At 52.2% G+C, this 23,347-nt stretch overlaps 1 protein-coding gene across 4 annotated transcripts in view; it reads right to left on the bottom strand.

Annotated features, from left to right (window-relative positions):
- TTC28 (tetratricopeptide repeat domain 28) overlaps positions 1-23,347 on the bottom strand; it is a 738,720-nt gene that overhangs the window by 9,679 nt on the left and 705,694 nt on the right. For all 4 annotated transcript variants that reach the window (XM_032138048.2, XM_058430991.1, XM_058430992.1 and 1 more), the window contains 7 exons: positions 16,109-16,288; positions 13,283-14,003; positions 10,906-11,030; positions 8,027-8,258; positions 7,329-7,405; positions 5,536-5,559; positions 4,613-4,742 (listed from right to left, as the gene is read on the bottom strand). In XM_032138048.2, coding sequence (XP_031993939.1) covers positions 4,613-4,742; positions 5,536-5,559; positions 7,329-7,405; positions 8,027-8,258; positions 10,906-11,030; positions 13,283-14,003; positions 16,109-16,288 — 1,489 coding nt within the window. The remainder of the gene's footprint in view (positions 1-4,612; positions 4,743-5,535; positions 5,560-7,328; positions 7,406-8,026; positions 8,259-10,905; positions 11,031-13,282; positions 14,004-16,108; positions 16,289-23,347) is intronic.

The raw sequence follows: 23,347 nt of genomic DNA on the forward strand, positions 1-23,347 counted from the left end.
ACAAAAATTAGCTGGGTGTGGGTGGTGCATGCCTGAAGTCCCAGCTACTTGGGAGGTGGAGACTGCAGTGAGCTGAGCTCGCGCCACTGCATTCCAGCACCCCAGCCTGCGTAATAAAGACTCTGTCTCCAAAAAAAAAAAACAAAAAAACAAAGAAAAAAAGGTTGTGGTTGTGGCTTCGTCTTGCTGACTCACTTGTGGCAATGCCCCCAAGGCTTGCCCTACGGCTTCTCACAGACGTGACAAGAGAAGCATCCTGGATGGGAACCTGGCCCTTCTCAGTCTAGCCTCCATCTGCTGCTGCCTACATAGAAATTTACTATGTTTACACCAGGAAAATGATGCTTTAAACCCACAGAAGAAGAGCATGTAGGCCAGGAGCGGTGGCTCACGCCTGAATCCCAGCACTTTGGGAAGCCGTGTGGCAGGGTTGCTTGAACCCAGGAGTTTAAGACCATCTTGGGCAACGTGGTGAAACCCGATCTCTACAACAAAAGTTAGAAAAATAAAAAATAAAAAACCAAGTAATGCAACCAAGGTGCCAAGCTTCTCATCCGAGGGAATTCAGAACCCCTGTGAGGCAATGAAGCTCCCCACTTTACCTTCACAATAAACGAGGTGTCTGAAAACACATGGAGCCAGCCTTGAGTTGAGGTGGTCAGGGAAGGTCATCCACAAAACAGGTTAGACAGTGGGACCCCGAGTGGGAAGAAGCTTTTTTTTTTTTTTTTTTTTTTGGACACAGAGCTTTTGCTCTTGTCGCCCAGGCTGGAGTGCAGTGGCGTGATCTCGGCTCACAGCAACCTCCGCCTCCTGGGTTCAAGTGATTCTCCTGCCTCAGCCTCCTGAGCAGCTGGGACTACAGTCATGCGCCTCCACACCCGGCTAATTTTTGTATTTTTAGTAGAGACGGGGTTTCTCCATGTTGGTCAGGCTGGTCTCAAACACCCAACCTCAGGTGATCCGCCCGCCTCGGCCTCCCAAAGTGCTGGGATAACAGAGTGAGCCACCATGCCCAGCAGGAAAGAAGCATTTTAAGGATTCTCTGTCTGGCCATGTCTGACAGCTCATCCATATAACAGTGAAGTCAAATTGTCCCTGTTTGCAAAAGACATGATTGTTTATCTAGAAAACCCCATCGTCTCAGCCCAAAATCTTAAGCTGATAACTTCAGCAAAGTCTCAGGATACAAAATCAATGTACAAAAATCACAAGCATTCTTATACACCAATAACAGACAAACAGAGAGCCAAATCATGAGTGAACTCCCATTCACAATTACTACAAAGAGAATAAAATACCTGGGAATCCAACTTACGAGGGATGTGAAGGACCTCTTCAAGGAGAACTACAGACCACTGCTCAGTGAAATAAAAGAGGATACAAACAAATGGAAGAACATTCCATGCTCATGGGTAGGAAGAATCAATATCATGAAAATGGCCATACTGCCCAAGGTAATTTATAGATTCAATGCCATCCCCATCAAGCTACCAATGACTTTCTTCACAGAATTGGAAAAAAATACTTTAAACTTCATATGGAACTAAAAAAGAGCCTGCATCGCCAAGTCAATCCTAAGCCAAGAGAACAAAGCTGGAGGCATCATGCTACCAGACTTCAAACTATACTACAAGGCTACGGTAACCAAAACAGCATGGTACTGGTACCAAAACAGAGACATAGACCGATGGAACAGAACAGAGCCCTCAGAAATAATGCCACATATCTACCACTCTCTGATCTTTGACAAACCTGACAAAAACAAGAAATGGAGAAAGGTTTCCCTATTTAATAAATGGTGCTGGGAAAACAGGCTAACCATATGTAGAAAGCTGAAACTGGATCCCTTCCTTACACCTTATACAAAAATTAATTCAAGATGGATTAAAGACTTACATGTTAGACCTAAAACCATAAAAACCCCAGAAGAAAACCTAGGCAATACCATTCAGGACATAGGCATGGGCAAGGACTTCATGTCTAAAACACCAAAAGCAATGGCAACAAAAGCCAAAATTGACAAATGGGATCTAATTAAACTAAAGAGCTTCTGCACAGCAAAAGAAACTACCATCAGAGTGAACAGGCAACCTATAGAATGGGAGAAAATTTTTGCAACCTACTCATCTGACAAAGGGCTAATATCCAGAATGTACAATGAACTCAAACAAATGTACAAGAAAAAATCAAACAACCCCATCAAAAAGTGGGCAAAGGATATGAACAGACACTTCTTTAAAGAAGACATTTATGCAGCCAAAAGACACATGAAAAAATGCTCATCATCACTGGCCATCAGAGAAATGCAAATCAAAACCACAATGAGATACCATCTCACACCAGTTAGAATGGCCATCATTAAAAAGTCAGGAAACGGCCGGGCGCAGTGGCTCATGCTTGTAATCCCAGCACTTTGGGAGGCCGAGGTGGGCGGATCACGAGGTCAGGAGATCCAGACCACGGTGAAACCCCGTCTCTACTAAAAATACAAAAAAATTAGCCGGGCGTGGTGGCGGGCGCCTGTAGTCCCAGCTACTCGGAGAGGCTGAGGCAGGAGAATGGTGTGAACCCGGGAGGCGGAGCTTGCAGTGAGCCGAGATTGCGCCACTGCACTCCAGCCTGGGCGACAGAGTGAGGCTCCATCTCAAAAAATAAATAAAATAAATAAATAAATAAATAAATAAATAAATAAGTCAGGAAACAACAGGTGCTAGAGAGGATGTGGAGAACAGGAACACTTTTACACTGTTGGTGGGACTGTAAACTAGTTCAACCATTGTGGAAGTCAGCGTGGCAATTCCTCAGGGATCTAGAACTAGAAATACCATTTGACCCAGCCATCCCATTACTGGGTATATACCCAAAGGATTATAAAACATGCTGCTGTAAAGACACATGCACACGTATGTTTATTGCGGCACTATTCACAATAGCAAAGACTTGGAACCAACCCAAATGTCCAACAACGATATACTGGATTAAGAAAATGTGGCACATATACACCATGGAATACTATGCAGCCATAAAAAATGATAAGTTCATGTCCTTTGTAGGGACATGGATGAAACTGGAAACCATCATTCTAAGCAAACTATCACAAGGACAAAAAGCCAAACACCGCATGTTCTCACTCATAGGTGGGAATTGAACAATGAGAACACATGGACACAGGAAGGGGAACATCACACTCCAGGGACTGTTGTGGGGGCGGGGGAGAAGGGAGGGATAGCATTTGGAGATATACCTAATGCTAAATGACAAGTTAATGGGTGCAGCACACCAACATGGCACATGTATACATATGTAACAAACCTGCATGCTGTACACATGTACCCTAAAACTTAAAGTATACTAATAATAAAATTAAAAAAAAACAAACGGTGAGGTCAGACAGTACCATTTTCTCAAGGGTGTCCACTTCTCTCAGTTTAAAATCCAAAGGCCTTCCCTGGCATCACAGCCCACAGATCTGCCCTGCCCCCTACCCCGCCCCGACCCCTCGGTGGCTGTTCCCTTGGCCTGGCACTTTCTCCTGCAAACATCCCAGTCTCTGCGGGCCTGTCCTGGCCGCTGCCCCCACCCGTCTGCTTCTGCCTGCCATGGAGCTCCCTCGCCTCCTAAGGGATCCCTTAGACACTGTATTAGTTTTGTTCGTGTTCTCCCAGTAGAATGCAAGCTCTAGGATGGTAGGAATTTAGTCTTTTGCTCACTGCTGCATCTCTAGTGCCTGGAACATTGCCTGGCACATAACAGGTGTTCAAAAGAATCCTGTGGAGTAAATGGTTCCTGAGCCAGTCACTAGGCCCCTAAGTGGGGCAAGAGGGGAGTGGCTCACAGCCTCTTGTGTTCTATCAACAGATGCACTATTATAGGTACACAGCAATATGTCAGGAGTCACATCTGCATGTTACAAATGATAAAAAAGGGAAATCCAGTGTCCTGCACTGACTGAGGCCCCTGCTATGTGCAGTCCTAGGTACCCATGGTCTCTCAGAGGTGGTTTCAATAGTACTGTTTTCCTGCCAGTTTTGAGTACCCAGTGACAGAGGACAACACTGAAACCATTATCATGACTGATTTTAGTTTTCTTTAGCTCCTAATAACACTTGACCTCCAATAATACTAGAGTCTAGCAGGTTCATGTTAAGGTAATGGGCACAAATGACAGAGATGAAATCACAGTGCAGAGGAAATGGCACAAAGCCATTTGTGCCATTTGGGAATCCAGCTAAACCACTGGGATCTAAGTTAATTTTTTTTTGGAAGAAAAAGAAAGAGAGATCCTCCTGCCTCAGTCCTCCTGAGTAGCTGGGACTACAGGCATGCACCACCATGCCCGGCTAATTTTTTTTAATTTTTGTAGAGATGATGGGGTCTCCCTGTGTTGCCCAGGCTGGACTCAAACACCTGGCTTCAAGTGTTCCTCCCCCTCAGCCTCCTAAAGTGCTAGGATTACATGCGTGAGCCACTGTACCCAGCCTGAGTTAACTGTTTTAAGATAATATTTAAGAAGACACAGAGATACTTTGCCCAACAGAAACCAGGAGGAAAAACAGAGATTTAAAAGATGGAATTCAAGAACCCATTAAGTCAAGGATGCTCTGCCTACCTAGAGCTGCCAGGAACTCGTGGCATCCCGGGAGCCGCCACAGCTGGACGCTGATGGAGACCTGAATGGGAGCTGATGCCAAGTCCTGCTCCTTCTCGCCAGCCTGGAGCTGAACCAGCACCTGGTGGAGCTGAGGAAGGGGGGACAGCGTGAGCACCCTGTATCTCCTTCCCCTCCAGCCCACCTCAAGACTCGACCCATTATTCTTATGTCACCTGTCACTGGCATCGCTAATGACCCTCTCACGAGTGTAGCATTTGAGATTGTTTTTCAGGTGCATTCATACCTACTGTCCTGCTGTCCTCTCTGTGGGAGGCTCATGGGGCAGTGGGGCAAGAGGCTGTGTGGCCTCCTGGGGCCGGGGCCGGGTTGTGCTTCCAGCCTTATGTCTTCCCTCAGGCGTGGGAGAGCCTCACAGGAGAGGCCATAGAGAGTAGAAGGGGTGAGTTAGGGGACCGGCCACCTCCCACTTTCTTAAGTCATCTTTAGGACCTTGAGGTGGATGGCGAAGAGGAACCCGGTTACATCTTAGAGCCTCACAGCTCGAGGAATTACCCATGTGGCCCACTCAAGTGTCCATTTCCTTTCAGATTTCAGGGTCTGTGGCCTCTCCTCAGGGGTCTGTGTGTGGGTTCACAGAGTGTCACTCACTTAAAGCTGGTTCTGCCCCTGCTGTTCTGGTGGACCTTAGGAGGTCATATCAAGGACACAAGAAGGGTGGAGCAGGAAGAGGGGAGCCAGAGCAGAGAAGGGGACAGGCCGCCGGATCCAGCAGCAGTGGGCACCCGCCTGGAGTGCCACAGCCCGTGTGGCTCCATTTGACAGCACGTGCACCCCGAGCTCAGAGCCTGCCCAGGGGAACTCGGGGGTGGGTGGGTTGAGGGGCTCACCTGACAACAGTTGCTACTTAAAGTAGTACTCACCATTCCAACCATATTTTTAACAGCCTTCGGCCAGCAGATTATAAGAAAAAGAAAGAAGAGAGAGAAAGAAGAGAGTTTAGACTCAAGCACAGGCTGTTATGCAACATGAGCTGATCACTGTTTAGGAAGCGCCACACCAGGCCCGCGGCTCTGACTGGGAGGGGAGAGGAGCAAGAGTCAGCAGGGGACACACAGGAGAACGGACAGCCACACCCAGGCCAGCTGCGTGCGGATCCAGGGGCTCGGGCAGCATCAGCCAGGCCTCCCTTCCCAGCCAGTAGAGGCTCGGGAGGGAAAGAGCACAGCGGGTGTTTGTAGCCAGCTCAGGAAACCAAAGTCCCTGGTTCCTGAGTGACCCAGGAAAGGTCCACCAGCTGCCACCACTGGGGGCAGCCTCGGGACACGTCCCTAGGGCCCGACAGCATATCAGGCAGAAAGTCCCTGTGCTCCCATCAAAAGCAAGAAATTAAGCGACTGGCTTTTTGGCCTCTCAGCACAACCTTGCAAATGGAGTATAATTTTGGCTTTCAGATTTTGTAGAACACAGACCTCTAGACCGCCTGGGTTCAGGATGCTTTAATATGCAATGTTCTGGAAGTGTCTTCCTGATGCTATTCAACAAGCAGTCGTAATACACTTATTACAAAATGAGCAGGGACTCAGCCAAGGGGACAGGTCACTGTTGCTTCTAAGTTCCAAATCCAGGTGGAAACAGCCCCAGGTAGCACTCAGCGTTTCAGAGGCTAATAGTAGATGAGCAGCTTTATTTCTCCATAGAAATATTTCCGCTTCAGTGAAATTTGCTGGCAAATATCTCTAATAACAACATATATTACTTTTTCAAATTGTTACACTCCAAAATGGCCAGAAAAGCAGCTCTGTGCTCTTCAAGGGCTGCTCCAGGCTCCAGAAGTGCTCCCACAGCTGTCCCCCAGGGGCTTGGTCCAGACCCTCACTGGCCAGAATGCAGTGGTACAGCATGGGTACTGAGAAGCTCCCAGGCCAAGCTGCAAAGGACCTACATGATGCTAAGAACTGGAACCCTCCGAACTCCTGAACTAGATCTGTATTTTCCTAAAAGAAAGCACATCTGCTAAGCAGTATCTTGCATTGGTGTTCACTGTGTTCACTGCTTTGCCTTGGTGACTATCTTGTTTCAGGCATGGTTAAGTACTTTGATCAAAGAAGTATGGGAACACCTGCAGCCGTCCTGGCCGGCTGGCCCCACACCTGGTGGCTTGGGGAGGGTGGCTGTAACACTTGTCAATCAGCTTAAAAAGTTGGTGGTGAGGAGGACAAGGTTCAGGAGACCACTGAATGGAGATTTCAGGAAATGCCCTGAGATCACAGGTGACAGGGGCCCCATAAGCATCCTCTGAAGGCCCTGGATGCTCAGCACATATGGGAACACTATGCAAACCTGCCCCTCTGTGCCCCTCTGAGTCAGGCACCCAGCTTCACCCTGGGGTTGGCCGCACAGCTTCATCAGGGCCACAGCTGCCCATGACAATGCCAATAGCGGCCAGTGTCTGCCGGCACGACCTCCCATCATCCCGGTAAGGGGCAGCACCGCTGGCACGGATGCCTTGGCATCATAGATGGAAACAGCACGTAAACAGCACTTGCCAGGGAGGGCTATTCTCTTACTCTCAGCCCTCACCTTCTTCTCCTTCGAATCACAAAGGCAGTGAGACTACATTCACTTACAGGTTCCTATTTAGGGCCAAGTTGCTCTGCCTTTCCAAATCAGCATGGGCCTCAGGCCCTGGCTCAGCCCTCCAGGCTCGACTTACCCGGCTGATGAGCTGCTCGCCCGTCTCAGAGGCAGTGATGAGTTTGCAAAGGGCTTGGAGGGCAGGATTGGGCAGACCTAAACCAAGAAAAAAGGGTAGAAGTTATTCAGAAGGGCCTCTGCACCCAAAAGCCTGCCACCTTCCCAGGGGAAAGAACCCTATTATCCTTGGCATCGGTGGCATTTTTCAGAAGCTCAGCACAGCTGGACATGTGTGTCTGTGTGTGACCTGGAAAAGGACAGCATGGTCTCCCAGGAAGGTGGGTGGAAGTGGGGTGAGTCCTGACCCTGCCGCAGTCCTCTAGGCGTGGCCACACTCCCAGGACCCAGGCAGCACCACCCCGAGTCAAGCACCCAGCTTCACCCTGGGGTTGGCCGCACAGCTTAATCGGGGCCACAGCTGCTGATGACAATGGCAGTAGTGGCCAGTGTCTGCCGGCACGACCTCCCATCATCCCGGGAAGGGGCAGCGCCAGTGGGGCGCAGATGCCTGCCATCACAGATGGAAACAGCAGGTAAATGGCACTCGTTTCCTCCAGGTGTGGAGATGCTTGTGTCTGGGACCCCCTGCCATTTGGGACACCCTCCTGCTCCTAGCTGGGAAATCCAGCATCCTCATGAATGCGGGGCCCAAGGCCACCAACTGTTCCACCTGCTGTCAGCCAGGCCTATTGCCCCAGCCCTACACCCACAGCTCACCCAGCAGGGACTGGAGTGTGCTGCTGCACTGCTGGAGCCGGTCACCCGGGTCGGAGGTTGGGAAGAAGACAGCCGCTGGCAGGCCGCTGGTTGGGGGGTCCAGCCGGAAGCCCACAGCAGTGAGGAGGGCCTGCCAGCCAGGGATGCCGCCCACTTTGTTCTCCACACTCTGCTGGGATGTGTACATGGCATTGCGCTGCCCATTCTGGATGCGCTGCAGGGACTTCTCCACCTGGGGGTGGAATTGGGGGTCAGTCAGAGACCCAGGCCAGCCCTGGTTTCCATCCGCATGGCTTTGAGGGTACACAAAGCCCCGGGGTGAAGCAAGGCCAACCGCTGCAACCCCACATAGCCCACGTGGCCAGGCCTGAGGATGTGACACTGGGGCACTGACTAGGCATCTAGCAAGGGAGGGCACAGAAGGGAAGGATTTTACAATCAGAGCCCTCGAGGGCTGGCACAACAGAAGGATTCTGTCCCTCCCCTAAACCAACCCCTTCCACACTCTCCACAGACAGTAAAGCAATGTGTCTGAACACACAGGTCAGGGGCCTGCCTCAACCATGTAATGGCTCCTGCCCACTAGGATAAACCCTCAGGCCCTTCAGGAACCCCCTCACTGCCCACAGCCCAGCCCCATCATGGGGTCTTGGCTGGCAATGCCCTTCTTCCCCATTCTTCCCACTCAGCCTTGGTCCCTCCACACTGGCCTCTGGAGCCTATACCTCCCTCCACCGGGAAGTGCCCTCCTGTCATCCAGGGCCTGAACAGGTGCCTGGCACTTCTACACTGAAGTCACCCAAGTCACTGCTGCATGAACTACATGAGTGAGTGTTTTAACAGTAGCGCGGGCCTCAATGCTAAGTGGTGGCAGCTGAGAGGTGCAGTGGCTCACGCCTGTAATCCTAACACTTTGGGAGGCCAAGACAGGCAGATCACTTAAGTCCAGGAGTTCAAGACAAGCCAGGGCAACATAGCGAGACCCCAGCTCTACACCTCGCCCCCCCAAAAAACACCAAAAAACACTAGTGCAAGCAGCTTTCATCGGGCCTCCCTGGGACTCTCTCTAGTGGAAACCCCTGTTCACTCTGGGATATTGGGTGCCCTACGAGGCACATGTGCCCTCACCAGAGGGGTATGAGTGGTCCAAGATGTTACCTGAGGTTTTTTGTTTGTTTGTTTACAGCAAACACTGGGATGCCGGAGCTGAGGCATCCCAGACAGGAGGAAGTGTGCACTCACACCAGACGGGAGGAAGTGTGTACTCACACCAGCCAGGAGGAAACAAGCCTGCCTGGGAGGACAGACGATCAGCCCTGGCTATCCCTTGGGCAGCGGGGGGCCTCCAAGTCACACTGCCCACTGGGTCAAGGAGTATCCAGGAGGAGTTAGAAGGTAGTGGCTGGGGAACTTGACCCATGGCCCCCACACCCACCCCAGGAGATAATACCAAGGAAAAAGAGGAAACCCTTAAGTGGGCCTGAGGGGCCTCAAGGCCATGTAGGGGCAGCTGAGAGGCCTGGCCTGGGAGGAGGTGGCTAATGGGTAGAGAAGGCAGTTCCATTTCCCCAAAAAAGCAGTGTGCAGTGGCAGCAAGGACGGAGGGACTTCAGGGGTGACGGGACCTGAGAACTGAAAGGCTCCAGACAGTTTCCAGATACAGGGTAACAGTGGAGAGGGCCTCCCAGCACCCTGGGTGTTGGCCTCCTCGAGCCAACTGGGGGCATGCTGGGGGCTTGCTGGTCAGTGTTCACATACTGATTACTTTCAGGCCTGAGGAGACCCTAAGCTTAAGAAATATGTGTGACTCTATCCTCAGAAGTGCATGTAGAGCTACCACGCCCAGGCCCAGGTGCCAGGGGTCTAGAAGGCCCTGTTCAGGCTCAACCCATGGGCAAGAAGTTTGCACAGCCCAGGAGACATGCTCGCTCCCAGGCCTGCATGGACACTGCCCTGGTCCTCCATCTTAACCATGGACGGAGCCAGGCTGTGCAGCAAACAGCCTGCAAGGAGGCCCTGGGGTCTATGGCAGATTTGGAAGGAGCTTGGCTGTAGCATAGCTGTTCACCCACACTGCATGGGCCCCAGGCTGGCACTGGGCTAGGAAGATGTGGGGTGGGCCAGGGCTGGTCTTTCTGGCACAGCACTCTAAATGATTTGAAACGGCCTTCCAGGTTGTTCCCGAGGTAGAAGGATGAAACAAGTTTGATGTCACTGCTTCTTGACTCAATTGATAATTTTTACACATGTAGCTGTGGGTCCTCCATTTGTGCTCTCACCTGGGCTCCACAGATGTTGAGGCAGGCTGATCAAGGGCATGATCAGACTTGGACTCATTAGGGGCAGACTGGTATTATCTGGTGGTAAAATAGGACTCTGCGCTGAGTACTCGCATTTTCTCAAATCCTCACAATAACCTTGAAATGTTCAACTTTCATCACCCTTTCCAGATGAGAACACTGAGGCTTGGAGAGCCAAAGTGACTTGCCCAAAGCCACATGGCCTGGAAGCTGCTAGGGTGTGGGTCACTGTCGTCGGCTGCCCTTCCCCCAGGGTCCTGGCGAGTACTGCTACAGCCACCTGTATGGCACCACACACCATACCCACCCCTCAGGCCAGTGGGCCCATCCCAGGGATGTCTGCAGAAGCACCCTGGGGATGCTGCCCACTTTGTGCATCACGCTTTGCTGGGACATGGGTCTCCCAAGCAGGCTTATCCCAGGGATGTCTGTGGAAGCCAGTCAGTGCCATCCTGGACACGGCCCCAGTCACGGTGTCCTCTCCAACTGCTCACATCCCAATGTAGGAAAACCCTTGCCTTCCCCTTCTCGCACAGCACTGCCAGCTCTCGTTGAGTGCAGGGTGCCTGACCCCCTTACCAGGTGCAGCAGCACTCGCAGGGCGTCCCGCGCGCGCTCCGGGTGCTGCAGGATCTCTGTGAGGGCCTGACCGATGAGTGATGAGGGGCTGTTCAGCTTAACGTCACTCCCGATGAGCATGAACCCTGCAGAGAGCAAAGGCACCTCAGCAGGGCAGCTGGAGACCCCCAGCCCCACCCCGGCTTCTAGGGCTCACTTATGCCTCGAGGTTAACCCAGCAGAAAGAGCAGGGCCTGGCAGGGGAGCAGCTCACAGGCTGGCCTGGGGCATCTGACTCACTGGACGGTGATGTGGCACCCTTTTGTCCCCTTCCTTTTAAGAATCAATATTGTTTATCTGTTCAGGTAAGTGGGGCCTGCTATTTTGCAGGAAGGAGCCAAGGGAAGTGCAGTGGGAAAACCTGCCTTGTTTTCTCTGAAATTCATCTGTCTATCCTTAGGCCTTTAGGGGGGAACACACCAGGGGAGGGGAGGTGTGCTCATCTCTTCCTTGCCATGGGGGCCATGGGGAGGCGGGGAGTGGCTACTCCTCCAGTTCTAAACCAGCAAACCGAGTTCGGCTGGGAAAGACCAACTGGGCTGAGGAGCACCGCATCCTACCGTTCCTTTCCACACTCCCTTCCGAAACAGGGCCTGGGGGAGCAGGTTCTCAAGCCCACGGGCAACTTTAGGACCAACCTGCCCCCAAATCATGTAGGGAAAGAGTTTTCTAAGAGAATGAGCTGTTTTTAAAAGTAACAAGAGAGCATCACTAAAAATGGTTTCATCCAGAACAAAGTTGAGACTTATATATCAACAAAACTAAACAAAGACCCTTTTCAAAATGCCATGTCCGTAAGCACACAGAGACAGGAAAGGGGCCGGGTCCCCACAAGCCCTGCAGTAGGTTTTGTGGGATGCTGCGGGGCCCAAAGCCCCTTCTGACTGCCAGAAGCATGTCGCACAGGACTTGTATGAGGAGGACAATAATGGAAACCACAGGGGTCACCTCTACTTTCTGTGTCTCCTAAGAGCAGGAGGAGAAGCAGGTGAGCAGCCCTCCGTGCCTGCCTGTGCATGCTTCACCTGGCAGAACCAAGGGACGGCGGTGAGGTGACTAGGCAGGGCAGGGTATACGCCTGTTGGACCAACTAAATGCTTCTTTTCAGCCACATGAAGAAACAGAAACAATTCTGTTTTTTGAATAGCTCTGTGAAAAATACTACAGTTGTGTTTGTAAAGTAAGCAAAATGTTTCCATCTTTCAACAGCATGACCCATCCACCTGGCACCAGCACCTGGGGCTGCCAGGCAGCCACCCCTGCAGCTGTGTTGACAGGGCCTGGCAGAGGGACTGACCCACCTTTGGAAACTGACACCAGCAATATCGGGATGTGACAATTGGATTTATGTTAAGAAAATAGGATTTTTGGTGTTCCTGTGTTTCCCAAAGTTTGAGACACTTTCAGACACTCTGCTTTGCAGTTGTGGCCAATGTTACCCATGGGTGGGACTTTTGCTTTGCTCTAGATTTTTGTAATACCCTAGGGAGTTTTGGGGGCCAATCCTGAGAGAAGACCACAGGCTGACGCATCATGAGGTATGTTGGTAAAACAGTCCCGGCTGGCTGAGAGGCCACTGAGGGAACAGGCCCAGGGTTTGGTTTGTACTCTGTGAGTCTTGGCCTGGCAGGGTCTCCCGCACAGCAGAGCTCTCTGAGTGGGACCCCAGGGGAAGCACGTTGTTGCCTGGAGCTGAGAGGCAGCTCTGTATTCAGGAGGGGTGCCTGCCTTCCCATCTCCCCTGTGACCAGATGTCACAGAAACATTCTCTCTTTACTCCCTAGAACCTCTGGGCAGGTCCACTAAGAGCATGTATTCTAGAACATGCAGGGCCTGAAACTTCACAAGATATTTAGTACATTCCTTATAGATCCTCTCAAATGTGGACCGGGTGGTGTCATCGCACCACCGTCATCCCCTTGTTACCCCTGAGAACACAGCTTCAGAGAGGGTAAGTAACCTATCTCAGGCCACATAGCCAGGACATGGAGCTAGATCCATCCTAAGTCTTTCTACCACACACTCCTTTCTACAGTCATGGGTTAAAGGAGGGTGCCATGGAATGGGTCATCCAGTGTACACTGACATCAGGAGGAGTTTCACATTCATACTCTCATGGCAAATGGTTCTGTTGCTCCCTGGTCCAAAGATGATCTTAATAGTAGGAAAAACTCATCTGGCAGAAGCAAGACTCAGCACACAGGCTCTCTCTCTGAGTCTTCTGTGGCTGGACCTGCCCTGCCCTCCCCTCCCCAACCCCACTTGCAGAATAAAGTTAGGGGGCTGTGAGGACTGAGGCCCGGCCTTGACAGGCACCCGCAGCCGGCCAAACTCCCACCTGCCCAGTTGGAGGGGTGCGAGAAGGCCTTGCTGCTCTGCACCACCTTCATGGCCTCCCCTAGGGCGGCGCTGGCTTTCAGGCCATTCAGCAGGGATGAGTAGAAGGCATGGATGAACATCTTAGAAGCAGCCACTGACACAGGCCACAGAGACACGAGGACACACTGAGCGCCGGCAGCCAGGAAGGCCCTTGTCAGCGCAATGACCCCGTCGGCTGTGACTTTGCTGTTGGACTCCTGGGAGGAGCCAAGCACCACCAGCTTCACAGGCAGCTGCAGGTCCAGGACGTCAGCGGCGGTAAGCAGCAGCTCCTGCAGGGGCGGGCAGTCCGAGATGCTCTCCCCATCACTGGCATCGTCCTGCACCCGCAAGGACTCAGGGATCGTGTAGGGGTGGCCGAAGGAGCTCTTGCTGCTGGCAGGGTTGCCGTCCATGCTGGGCGTGAGGACCAAGGCCGACAGCTTCCAGGAGATGTGGGTGGCAAAGTGGACGCATTCAGCCTGGGTCAGGGCACTCATGACCCTCTCCTTGGTGGCCACACTGCCCACTAGGGGCTGGCAGCCCAGCAGCTCGGACACCATGTAGGCCTCTTCCTCGGCCGACGGCATGGGCCCCCACAGCCATCTGTCCATCACGGCTGATGGTAGCTTGGGGTTGCCGATGACAGCCGCCATGGATGTGGAGCTGGAGTATGTGGGCGGGTTCTTCCGTAAGTGAGACTAGGAGGGGAGGGGACAAAGCAGACCACCCGTCAGACAGAACAGCCAGGCTGCCCGGCAGTGGTCGGCCGAGCACAGGGACGGCCAGCTCTCTGCTGGTTGAGCTTGAATCCACCTGTTTCCCCAGTCACCACATTCACTCTTATTTTTCAACATCTTTTTGACACAGGTGCCTAACTTACTGAGAATCATGCCTGCTGTGATGAGCCCTTGAAAATCATCAGGACTGGATGGTAGGGGTCCTGAGAGGACTGGGGGAGGAGGCCCTGATATGACAGAGTGGACAGAGGCTGTGAAACCCAGGACGGCCAGGCTGCTCCAGAATCCTCATCCCCACAGACCTTCCTGTGTGGCTCCTAAATAAGAGGAAACCCATTCCTGATAAGTCAGGGGCTTTGAAGAGTGATTTTGTTTAAATGGTGCAAACAAGCAAGCCAATCTTGGGGAGACAGGGCTAAACTAAGTCCTTTAAGAAGCTCTACCTACTGACAAGATTCTAGTTCCCTTCCACCTTACATGCTGCAAAGTAAAAAGTATCACTGAATGAGAAAATCAGCATAAAGAAGCCCAATAATGTCTGCCTGAGTTTCCCCTATGATGACTTTTGGTACTTTTTGGGAAACATTAAGTATGAAGTTATTTCAAAATAATTTTTTAGTGCCTCTGCTTGGTGATGCCTTAAACTCTGGGTAAGAGAAACACCAGGTGCCTGTCAGGAGATGGCCTCTTCCAGGTTTCTGGTTAAGCTACAAACAGCTAGCTGGCTGTTGTCATCAAAATAAAAGCTTTCTGAAGGTGGAGGCATCTGATACCCAGAGTGCTGCTATCAGCCGGCACGGTGGGCCACTGGGTGGCAGGAGCATCGAGAAGGCCAGCTCGCTTCCTATCTGGGATTCAGAATCAGCCATGGAAACTTGAGAGACCTAGAGAAAATAACTTCTTTCACTTTGAACTGATTCTTTGCTTCATAAGAAAAGTATTATCCAGCCACAAAAATGGTCAAAATTCAGATCTACAAAAACCTGTGAGGCCGAAACTGACCCCACTTAGGCCACGCCAATGAGCAAGTCATCAAAGCAGCCAAGACAGGTCTTATGGGGGCCACCCATGCACAGGGCCCAGCCTCGGTTCCTAACCCCGCCTATGCTTTGCACCACCGTAAAGAGGCCCATCTGGGTAAGACCTGTCCCGCCCGCCGTGGGGTATTAGGGCAGATGGGGTCTGAGGGCTCTGAGAGCAGCTGGCAGCTCAAGGGCATCCGGAGTTGGAGGATGGAGCAATGCAGGCCCCTGTGGTAAAGACAGTCCTGCAGCTGGGCAGGCAGGGATGCTGCAAGTGGAGGGCCAGGCGGGTGCGGAGCCCTGTGGGACTGTGGAGGGGTCAGAGGGAAGCCAGGATTTTGGGGTCTCTGAGAGTTTGGAGAAGGGGAAGAAGATTAAAGCTTGGCTCAAAAGTTTCTAATCAGGCGGGCAGGGCCAAGGGTGGCTGTGGGGTGAGACCCATGACTCAGCGTGGCCCACTGTTACTCTCTTGATTTTGCGGCATTTTTTTTCCAAATTGATTATTCTTGCTGAATGAGACCTGAGTCCTTGACTGTCCCCTTAAAGCCACCTGACTTGTTTTCAGTTCCACTGGCCTGTCGGGCTGTTTTCCACTCAACTCCACTCTTACTTGTCTGCCCTCCCTGCTTGGGGCCCAGCCAGCAGTCAGCTCAAGGGCCAGGTGAATTGGGTGGCTGTGCTCTGCCCACTGGGCATCGTGTGGATGGTGGGTGACCAGCCCCCTCAGGTGCTCAGTCAGGCCTCAAGCCTCGCTGTGTACCTCAGAGCAGCTCAGTACCCTGATGTCGCAGCAAAGAAACTTAGACATGACACAAATTGTGGCTTCCCAAGGGAGCAAAGAATGGCCAGGGGTCATGAGGGTCGTGTCCCGCTTTTGGACAGACCTACTCTAAAGTCACACTACCTGCGTGCAAATCATAAAATCAACACTTTTGAGGAGATCACAGCTATGCCTTAGTAACACAGCCCAGTCAGACCAGATAGATGGTGGCTCGTGACCCCGAGAACAAGCCCCCGGCCCCCCACCATGTGTGTGAGCCTTACCTTGGACTGCACGCTGAGGGAGCGGATGGAAGGGACAGCAAGGAGGCCGAAGCGCTCGTAGAGGTACTCGTTGGAGGAGCTTCCCTTCAGGAGGGCGAAAGGAATGAGGTAGAGCTCCCCCTCCAGAACCAGGATGAGCTGCCGGTGCCGGCCCACGGGGCCGCTGGAGTGCATCAGGCCCTATGGAGCAAGCACGGAGAGGCTGACAAGGGTGGCCCAGCAGGCAGGGGTTTCAGGCACCAGGACAACCCTGAGCCCTAGCCTGGATGACACAAGCACAAGCAGGTGAGGCCTGTGGGTGTGTGGGGCGCCATGGGCTGTGGGGCGCCATGGGGCATGGGCCGAGCTGCAGCCCTGCAGGAGCGGCACCAACTGGCATGCTCGCTTGTGGACTGGCAAGGACTGGCCTGGCAGCATCCATCTGCCTCACAGTCCTGAGAAGGTTAGAGGACAGTTTCTTGAAGTTCACAAGAACCTGAAGTGGGTAGGAGACTGGTCTGTACTGCACAGGCACCCTGAGAAGGGGTGGGAATGGCCCCTCTCAAAACAAGATCTGTTTTCCATTTCAGTGGACAAGAGGCTAGAAAATCACAGTGAGGACGGGAGGTCTGGGGGCTGGCATGACAGCCCCTATAGAAGGGGACGGGCTGAGTTCTAGGACCTTTTGTGACCTCCTCTGAGAAAGAGTAGCCCCTTGGCTCTGGGCTTGGGAGGTGCTGTCCCCGCTTGTTCCCTCTGGGGATGTCAGGGGACCCAATGCATGGATGACTCCCATCCCTCTTGAAAGGCTGGGCATGAGGACTCGAGGCAGGGTGCGCACAGGGCCACAGCAGACACAGGCTCATTCCCGTTTATTGCAGAACAACGCTAAGGCCACGGGCATCTTAATGAGAGCAGCAGGCAACAATCCTGGAAGCTGGGTCCACACAGACTGAGGTGAACAAAGAGGTGGCATGGAATCTGCTGCTGCAGCCCAGAGCCTGCCAAGAAGGTCCCAGGTCCACAGAGCCTGCGCAACACTGGGTGCCAGGGGTGGGGCTGGCCTGCCCCCCAACCCCATCTGCTGAGGAGTGGCTGACAAGCGGACACCCACCAGGGTGCCACTCGCTTGTGCCTGGGGAAGCAAATGTGCTCGCTTGACCCATCTGATGTGCTGCCGTGGGCACTTGACTGAGAGTGGCAGGGCACTAGGCTAACCCAAAGTGACACATGCCTGGCGGGACGTTCAGTCTCTGTAAACCCCTATGGTTTTTTTTTTCTTTCTTTTAAAAAAAATTTCTAGCTCCATCTAGTGAAAGCAGAAATAAAAATTATTAGGCCAATTTGTTTTTCGTTTGTTTGCTGTAAGAGCTACAGTATGGGCCAGGCATGGTGGCTCACACCTGTAATCCCAGCACTTTGGGAGCCCAAGGCAGGAGGATTATCTGAGGTCAGGAGTGCAACATGGTGAAACTCCATCTCTACTAAAAATCCAAAATAACCGGGTGTGGTGGCATGCACCTGTAGTCCCAGCTACTCAGGAGGCTGACGCAGGAGAATCCCTTGAACCCAGGAGGCGAAGATTGTAGTGGGCCAAGATTATACCAGTGTACTCCGGCCTGGGGGACAGAGCGAGACTGTGTCTCAAAAACAACAACAACAAAAGAGCTACAGTATTTCCCAAGAGGAGGTAAATTAATCACTGTTCAATTGTGCAACCTAGGCAGGAAGAAGTAGGGGTGTGTCACAGTGACCCCAACACTGTCTATAGATGAGCTCTGGGTTAGCACAAGGAGGAGAAAGAGCTGTAGGCACGTGGGGCCCATGGCCTGCCATGGGCCACACCTGAGCTCCCTGGCTGGCTCCATAGGTAGAGGTGGCTCAGGGGGCTGCTCTGGAGGGCAGTTCCACCATACCGTGGAGGTGTGCCAGTGAACCTCGAACCAGCAGCAGTGGCACAGCTGATGCTGCCCTGACCCTGGTGACAGGGTCAGCAGCTGTGACAGTGATGACCACCTGCTGCTCACTGGGAACTGTGCTGCCTGAGAATGGGTAGTGTGGAGCTTAAGCCACCTGCCATGTGCAAAACTGGACCCACCTCCACTGTTCCAGAGTTGCAGGGCTTTGTTGTGACAAGATGCCAGCCCCAGCCCCAGCCCCAGGCCTGCAGGTCCTCCCTGGGCTCCTGCTGCCTAGGCCCAAACCACAGTAAGTTTCTGTCAGATGTCATCCCACAGGCTACTGCCTTCACCAGGACACACGCCACTCATAGACAAGTCCCTGGTCATGACAGCACCTAATTGTGTGAACCGGAGGGAAGCTTGGCAAGCTGAAAAATGGAGAAGTGAGGCTGGAATCCACGCAGAGCAAACATTCACTGGCAGCCCGTCTTTGTAGAACTCTGCTAACTCTACCCACAAAACCTCATCTGCAGCACAAGCCTAATGATCAGAGAATGCATGTCCTTGAAGGCAGCTTGTCTGTCTTCTCCGACACACCACCAGGGGTGGGGGGGCACCTCCTGTGGCCCTATTGTCAGAAGTCTCCTAAGCTGGGCCTCAACTTTCCCATCAGCCACTGAGTGGTGTCCATCATGTGCCTACTGGGGACTGTAGGGAAGTCAGATAAATTTAGGACATGGTCCTTGCTTGCAGACTTACGATGATGTACTTAGAAAACTAAAATGCACACAAGAGGCCATTGCTGAGTGAAACTCAGTATTGTCAAATGTAACACCTTTATGGTAGCATGGCAGCCCCAGAACGGGGAAAGCCTACCCAGGCTGACGCTGGGCCCACCCAGGAGGGTCCGTGAGGGCTGGGGAAGGCCTGGGCAGATGCTGTTGCCAGGTGAGCACAAGGCTAAAGAGGGACATGGGAGCCAGACTGTGGGGGCACTGAAGATCAGGCAAGAAAGTGTGGTTCTTGTTGGCTGTCAGGACCTGCCATGCCTTCTCAAGCTGAGCCCTGCAAAGCATTGAGAGGCAGCCTGCCTGCCTGTGGGAGAGGGGGTCATACCCGGGAGTAATTCATTCCAGGGCATGCCCACCAAGAGAGGAGACAAGGAGACTTGCTGGGACTCAGTGAGGGTGACCTTAGCAGGTGAGGAGAAGTCTGAAGTCCAGGCTGGGAGATATGGAGGCTGTTCTCTGAACCTCATATCCCAATTTGGAGGTCTGGATCCTCCCTGCATCATGCCTAGGAGCTGGTACCGAGCTTGGCACATGCATACAACCCTGGGTGAAGGCCCCCAAATGGGACCCCTGTCCAAACTCTGTGAAACAAGGCAGGTGACAGCCGCAGCTGTTCTCTGAAATGTGTGGGTTTGTGGGGAGACGGGTAGAACAGCAGGCTGACAGCTCCCGTTCAAAGGGGGAAACTGATTGGACATGCTAGAGATAATGCCCAGGAAACTTGTGAGCTCTGTCTCTGGTATATGCGTGCTGTCCTTGCACTGAAAAATTAGTTGTAATCCAACGTGAACTTGAAAAGGGGAAAGCATGCGACATCTCTATTCAGCTTACATATCATCAGTCAGACTACAAAGGAGAGACATCCAAGGAAACACTATTCAGCACCTGGACCTGTCAGCCTCAGAAAGGGCGTCTGCTGGCCTCTTAAGGCTTAGGGTTGAACAGTAAAGTGGCTCACGCACCAGCCTTACAGCAGCAACTACCAGAGTCTCCAACAGATTACATCAAAGACTCAGATGTTCTGACCTCTGTAGTTTCTAGTAATGGGATTTCTGAAAGCAGAAGATGACAGGGCCAGGTGCACTAGAATCTGTCCCTTCCTCAGGGGTGCCGCCCTGTGCTCTCACCAAGGGGCTGTGACCCTGACTGTGGCAATGCGAGTCCAGGCAGCAAATGATGCTTGAGAACTTACGGTGTTCCAGGCCAGGTGAGAGAAAAGGGGAAAGACACAGTGCTGGGCAGGCAGGCCACCATGCACAGCATTGTGGAGCTGCCCTGGGGTGCGGTGATGACAGGGGTACCATGAAGGTGCAGTCTTGTACAAGGAGAGGGTTGTTCCTTCTGACAGGGTGGGCAGTGAGTGCACTGGAGGTGGCTTTGTGCAGCTGTTGTCAGTTTACTGCCTCTCAGGTCCTGAAGCCCTTGTCACTATCCACTCTAAGACAGGCTGCATTCCTTCAGCTGTTTCTCCCATGATATGCAGGGTGCTGAGCTGTGTCAGTGGAGTGCACTAAGGGGCACTGAGGAGGCAGGAGCCCTCCTGCTGGCCTGGGTCAGTGGTGGGTGGGGACATCCAGAGGGGCCTGCCCAGCCACGGGCCCAGAGCGCTGTCTCGTTGCCACCTTGCTGTCTCGACCTGGTGATAATCTTCCCACACTCCTAAGGCCTCCTGCGTCTGCAGGTCCCTGGACTCCCTGGCACCCATCACCGCTGGAAGCTGATGGCTGCTCTCCTGCCCACACTCAGGGGGCTAGCGCTTGTCAGCAACTCCAGACTGGCTCTGGCCTGGCCAAACAGTGGACATATCTTTGTGTCCTGTGGGCTGAATGACACCTCCTCCCATGTTCATTCTTTACTAGGTACACTCGCTCAGCCCTAGAGAACCACACAGCTTCCCTATATCTTACAGTTACTTGCCTCTCACAGGTAATAGTTCTCTATACTGAACGTCCCTGGCTAGCCTAAGGTGTGGTTTCTGTCTCCAGATGGACCCAGAGGATGAAAAGCCATGTCCAGTGGCCCAGGAAGGGATGCTGCATGCTGGGGAAAGAATAGGGGGTCTGAGGGGAGGCCCTGTCACGGAGTCTGGGTCAGCCTGCCAAGTCAGGGTTTTCCCAGCATCTGGAATTGCTAGATGGGAGGCGAGGGGTGAGAAACCAGTAGGGTTGTAGGTAGGTGCTCTGCGCACTCCAAGAAGACACTAACCTCTCTGCACCTTGGTTTCCAAACCCACAGGACAGCGCTAACATCCATTCCTCACAGGCCTATGAGGCCAAGGTAGCTGCACAGTGGGTAAAGCATCTAGCCCCATGCCTGGCACTGGTGTGCACTCCAGATATATTGGTCAAATGAGAATTTACAACTGTCTTCAGTGCTTGGAATAAAGTGACACTGCCCCTATTATTTATACTATTCTTTTCTCCTGGCCCATAATCATTTTTCCAGTATTACTCATTCCCTTTCTCTCTGGCGTTTACAAACATTCACATGGCTAAAACAGACAAATGGCTTCTCTGGAACATCCAGCTCTGAATTTTAACCCAGAGACTATGAGAGACAGAGGTCGTCACATCCCCCTCACCTCATCTTCACGTCACCATCGCTATCATCCACACCTACTTACTGAGCCACCACCAAGCAGTTACCCTGAAGTCCAGTTTCCAAGCCCACAGTTCTCCCAGGCAACCCCCAATGGATCCCGAATGTGTCTTTGGGTGGTGAATTCTGATTGGATTGCCGTTTCGGTCAGCAGGACCTTCTGTATATGCCCTGGTGAGTACAGGTCGAGCTCTTCAGAAAGCACTCATAGCAAATGTTATGTTGATCATGTCCTAATCTGGAGTTTAAGAAAGACGTGCTCCCTGTGTATCGCCAAGGTTAGAGGATCTGCAGGCGACCTCCACAGGGCACCGGGGAGTTTCCTTTTTACTGGCGGACACGGTAGGCCTCTCAGGGGTTCACAGTATCACAGGCCAGAGGAATGAAAATCTCTGATCACCGTGGGGGAGGGAAAGAAAATGCCTGGGTCCATGAGCTTTCAGACTGATTAGACTTGGGATGAAATGGACTTTACTGTCTACAATAAGGATTCCAGAGGCAAAGGGCTGCAGGGTATCCAGATACTCCAGAACTGTGTATAGGGCTTCACATTTTTTCCTGATTCATATTTTTGATGGAATAAATTTATCAAACAGAACTGTTTAGGGTAGAGGAACCCCTTCTGTGATGCTGGAAATCCTGTCATCATGGGTGGATACATACAGTTTTGGCAAAGATCACACACCTCTGGAAACCACCCTCAACCATGACTGAAGCCCACCAAGACTGTAGATACTGTATTCCAGCCAGAAATGGAAACGTGAGCATTCAACCCATTCAACTGTATTCTTTGGCCAAACAATAGCCCACTGGTTTGCCTGAAGAACCTAAGAAGGTACTGGAGAAACGTGACCAATGGCCAGCAAGAGCCAGAAGGGCCTGCCTGAAACCCAGGGTCCAACTTCAGCCAAATCAGCTTGAAGGGACTGTTCAAGCTACAGGAGCCTCTGTGCAGTGGGCAGGGTTGGAGGGGCGGAGGGGAGCCTCTCTCTCTATCTTGGCTGACCTGGTAAAAATGATCCCTCCACCCCTAGTGGCAGAAGACCCTGACCTGCCTGGAACCTGCCAGGGTAAGGCTAAGATGGCTGCTTGTTGAACACCAGCTAGAACAGGGCCAGCATGCAGATGACACTCAAGTAACAGCAGCCATCCAGGTGAGAATGCCACTTACCACGTGAGATCTTGCTGGTTATCCTGGGTGCTGCCACCACTGGTTTTAGTCATACAGACAGCTTGCAAGTAATTGCCTCCATTTTTCCTCCTCCTAATCAGTTGTGAAAATGCTTGTTGTCCTTGGGTGACGTCTGTCCTCATTTGAATATCACTACAGATGTCTCAATCAGAAATCAATTAGACAGCCTGGTGGTGGGGCTGCCAGTCTCAAGGGCCTCATCCTCTACCTCATATTGGAATCTAGGTCTGATTGTTTCTAAGAACAAAAATTCCCTGGCTATACCCAAGCCTCCCAATCTATTTAGAAAATAGGCAGCCACATGGTCAGTCTCATTCCTGTTGCATCTGTTCTAGGAGAAGCCAACTTATCCTGCTACCTGATTTTGCAAGGGGTATTTTACAAAACACAAGGGAGTCCTTTCCCCCAGGGCAGTGATTACAGTCATGACCCAACCAAGGCCAAGCCACTCTCATAGCCGAGCCCTTGGCAGAGCTAGACCCCTGCTTTCACTCTTAGATGAGAAGTCTCAGGTGAAATCCCTGAGCTCCAGTGCTTGGAAAGCAGTTCAACAGCCTCACAGACATAAACAAGTTTTGAATAAGTTTCTAGGATTTTAAACAGGTGACTCTACACTTCATGAATCACAAGCTGAGGTGAATGAGATGTACTTTTCTTTCTGATCAAAGTCATTTGCTCTTGCTACCTGTCCTAGAACCTTGGTTTTTAAATTTAAATATAGGAAACAGGGAATTTAAACAAAGGGAAATAAAAATAAGGATAACAGACACTCTATAAC

This window comes from Hylobates moloch, unplaced genomic scaffold, assembly GCF_009828535.3.
Source record: "Hylobates moloch isolate HMO894 unplaced genomic scaffold, HMol_V3 SCAFFOLD_19, whole genome shotgun sequence".
Taxonomy (NCBI): domain Eukaryota; kingdom Metazoa; phylum Chordata; class Mammalia; order Primates; family Hylobatidae; genus Hylobates; species Hylobates moloch.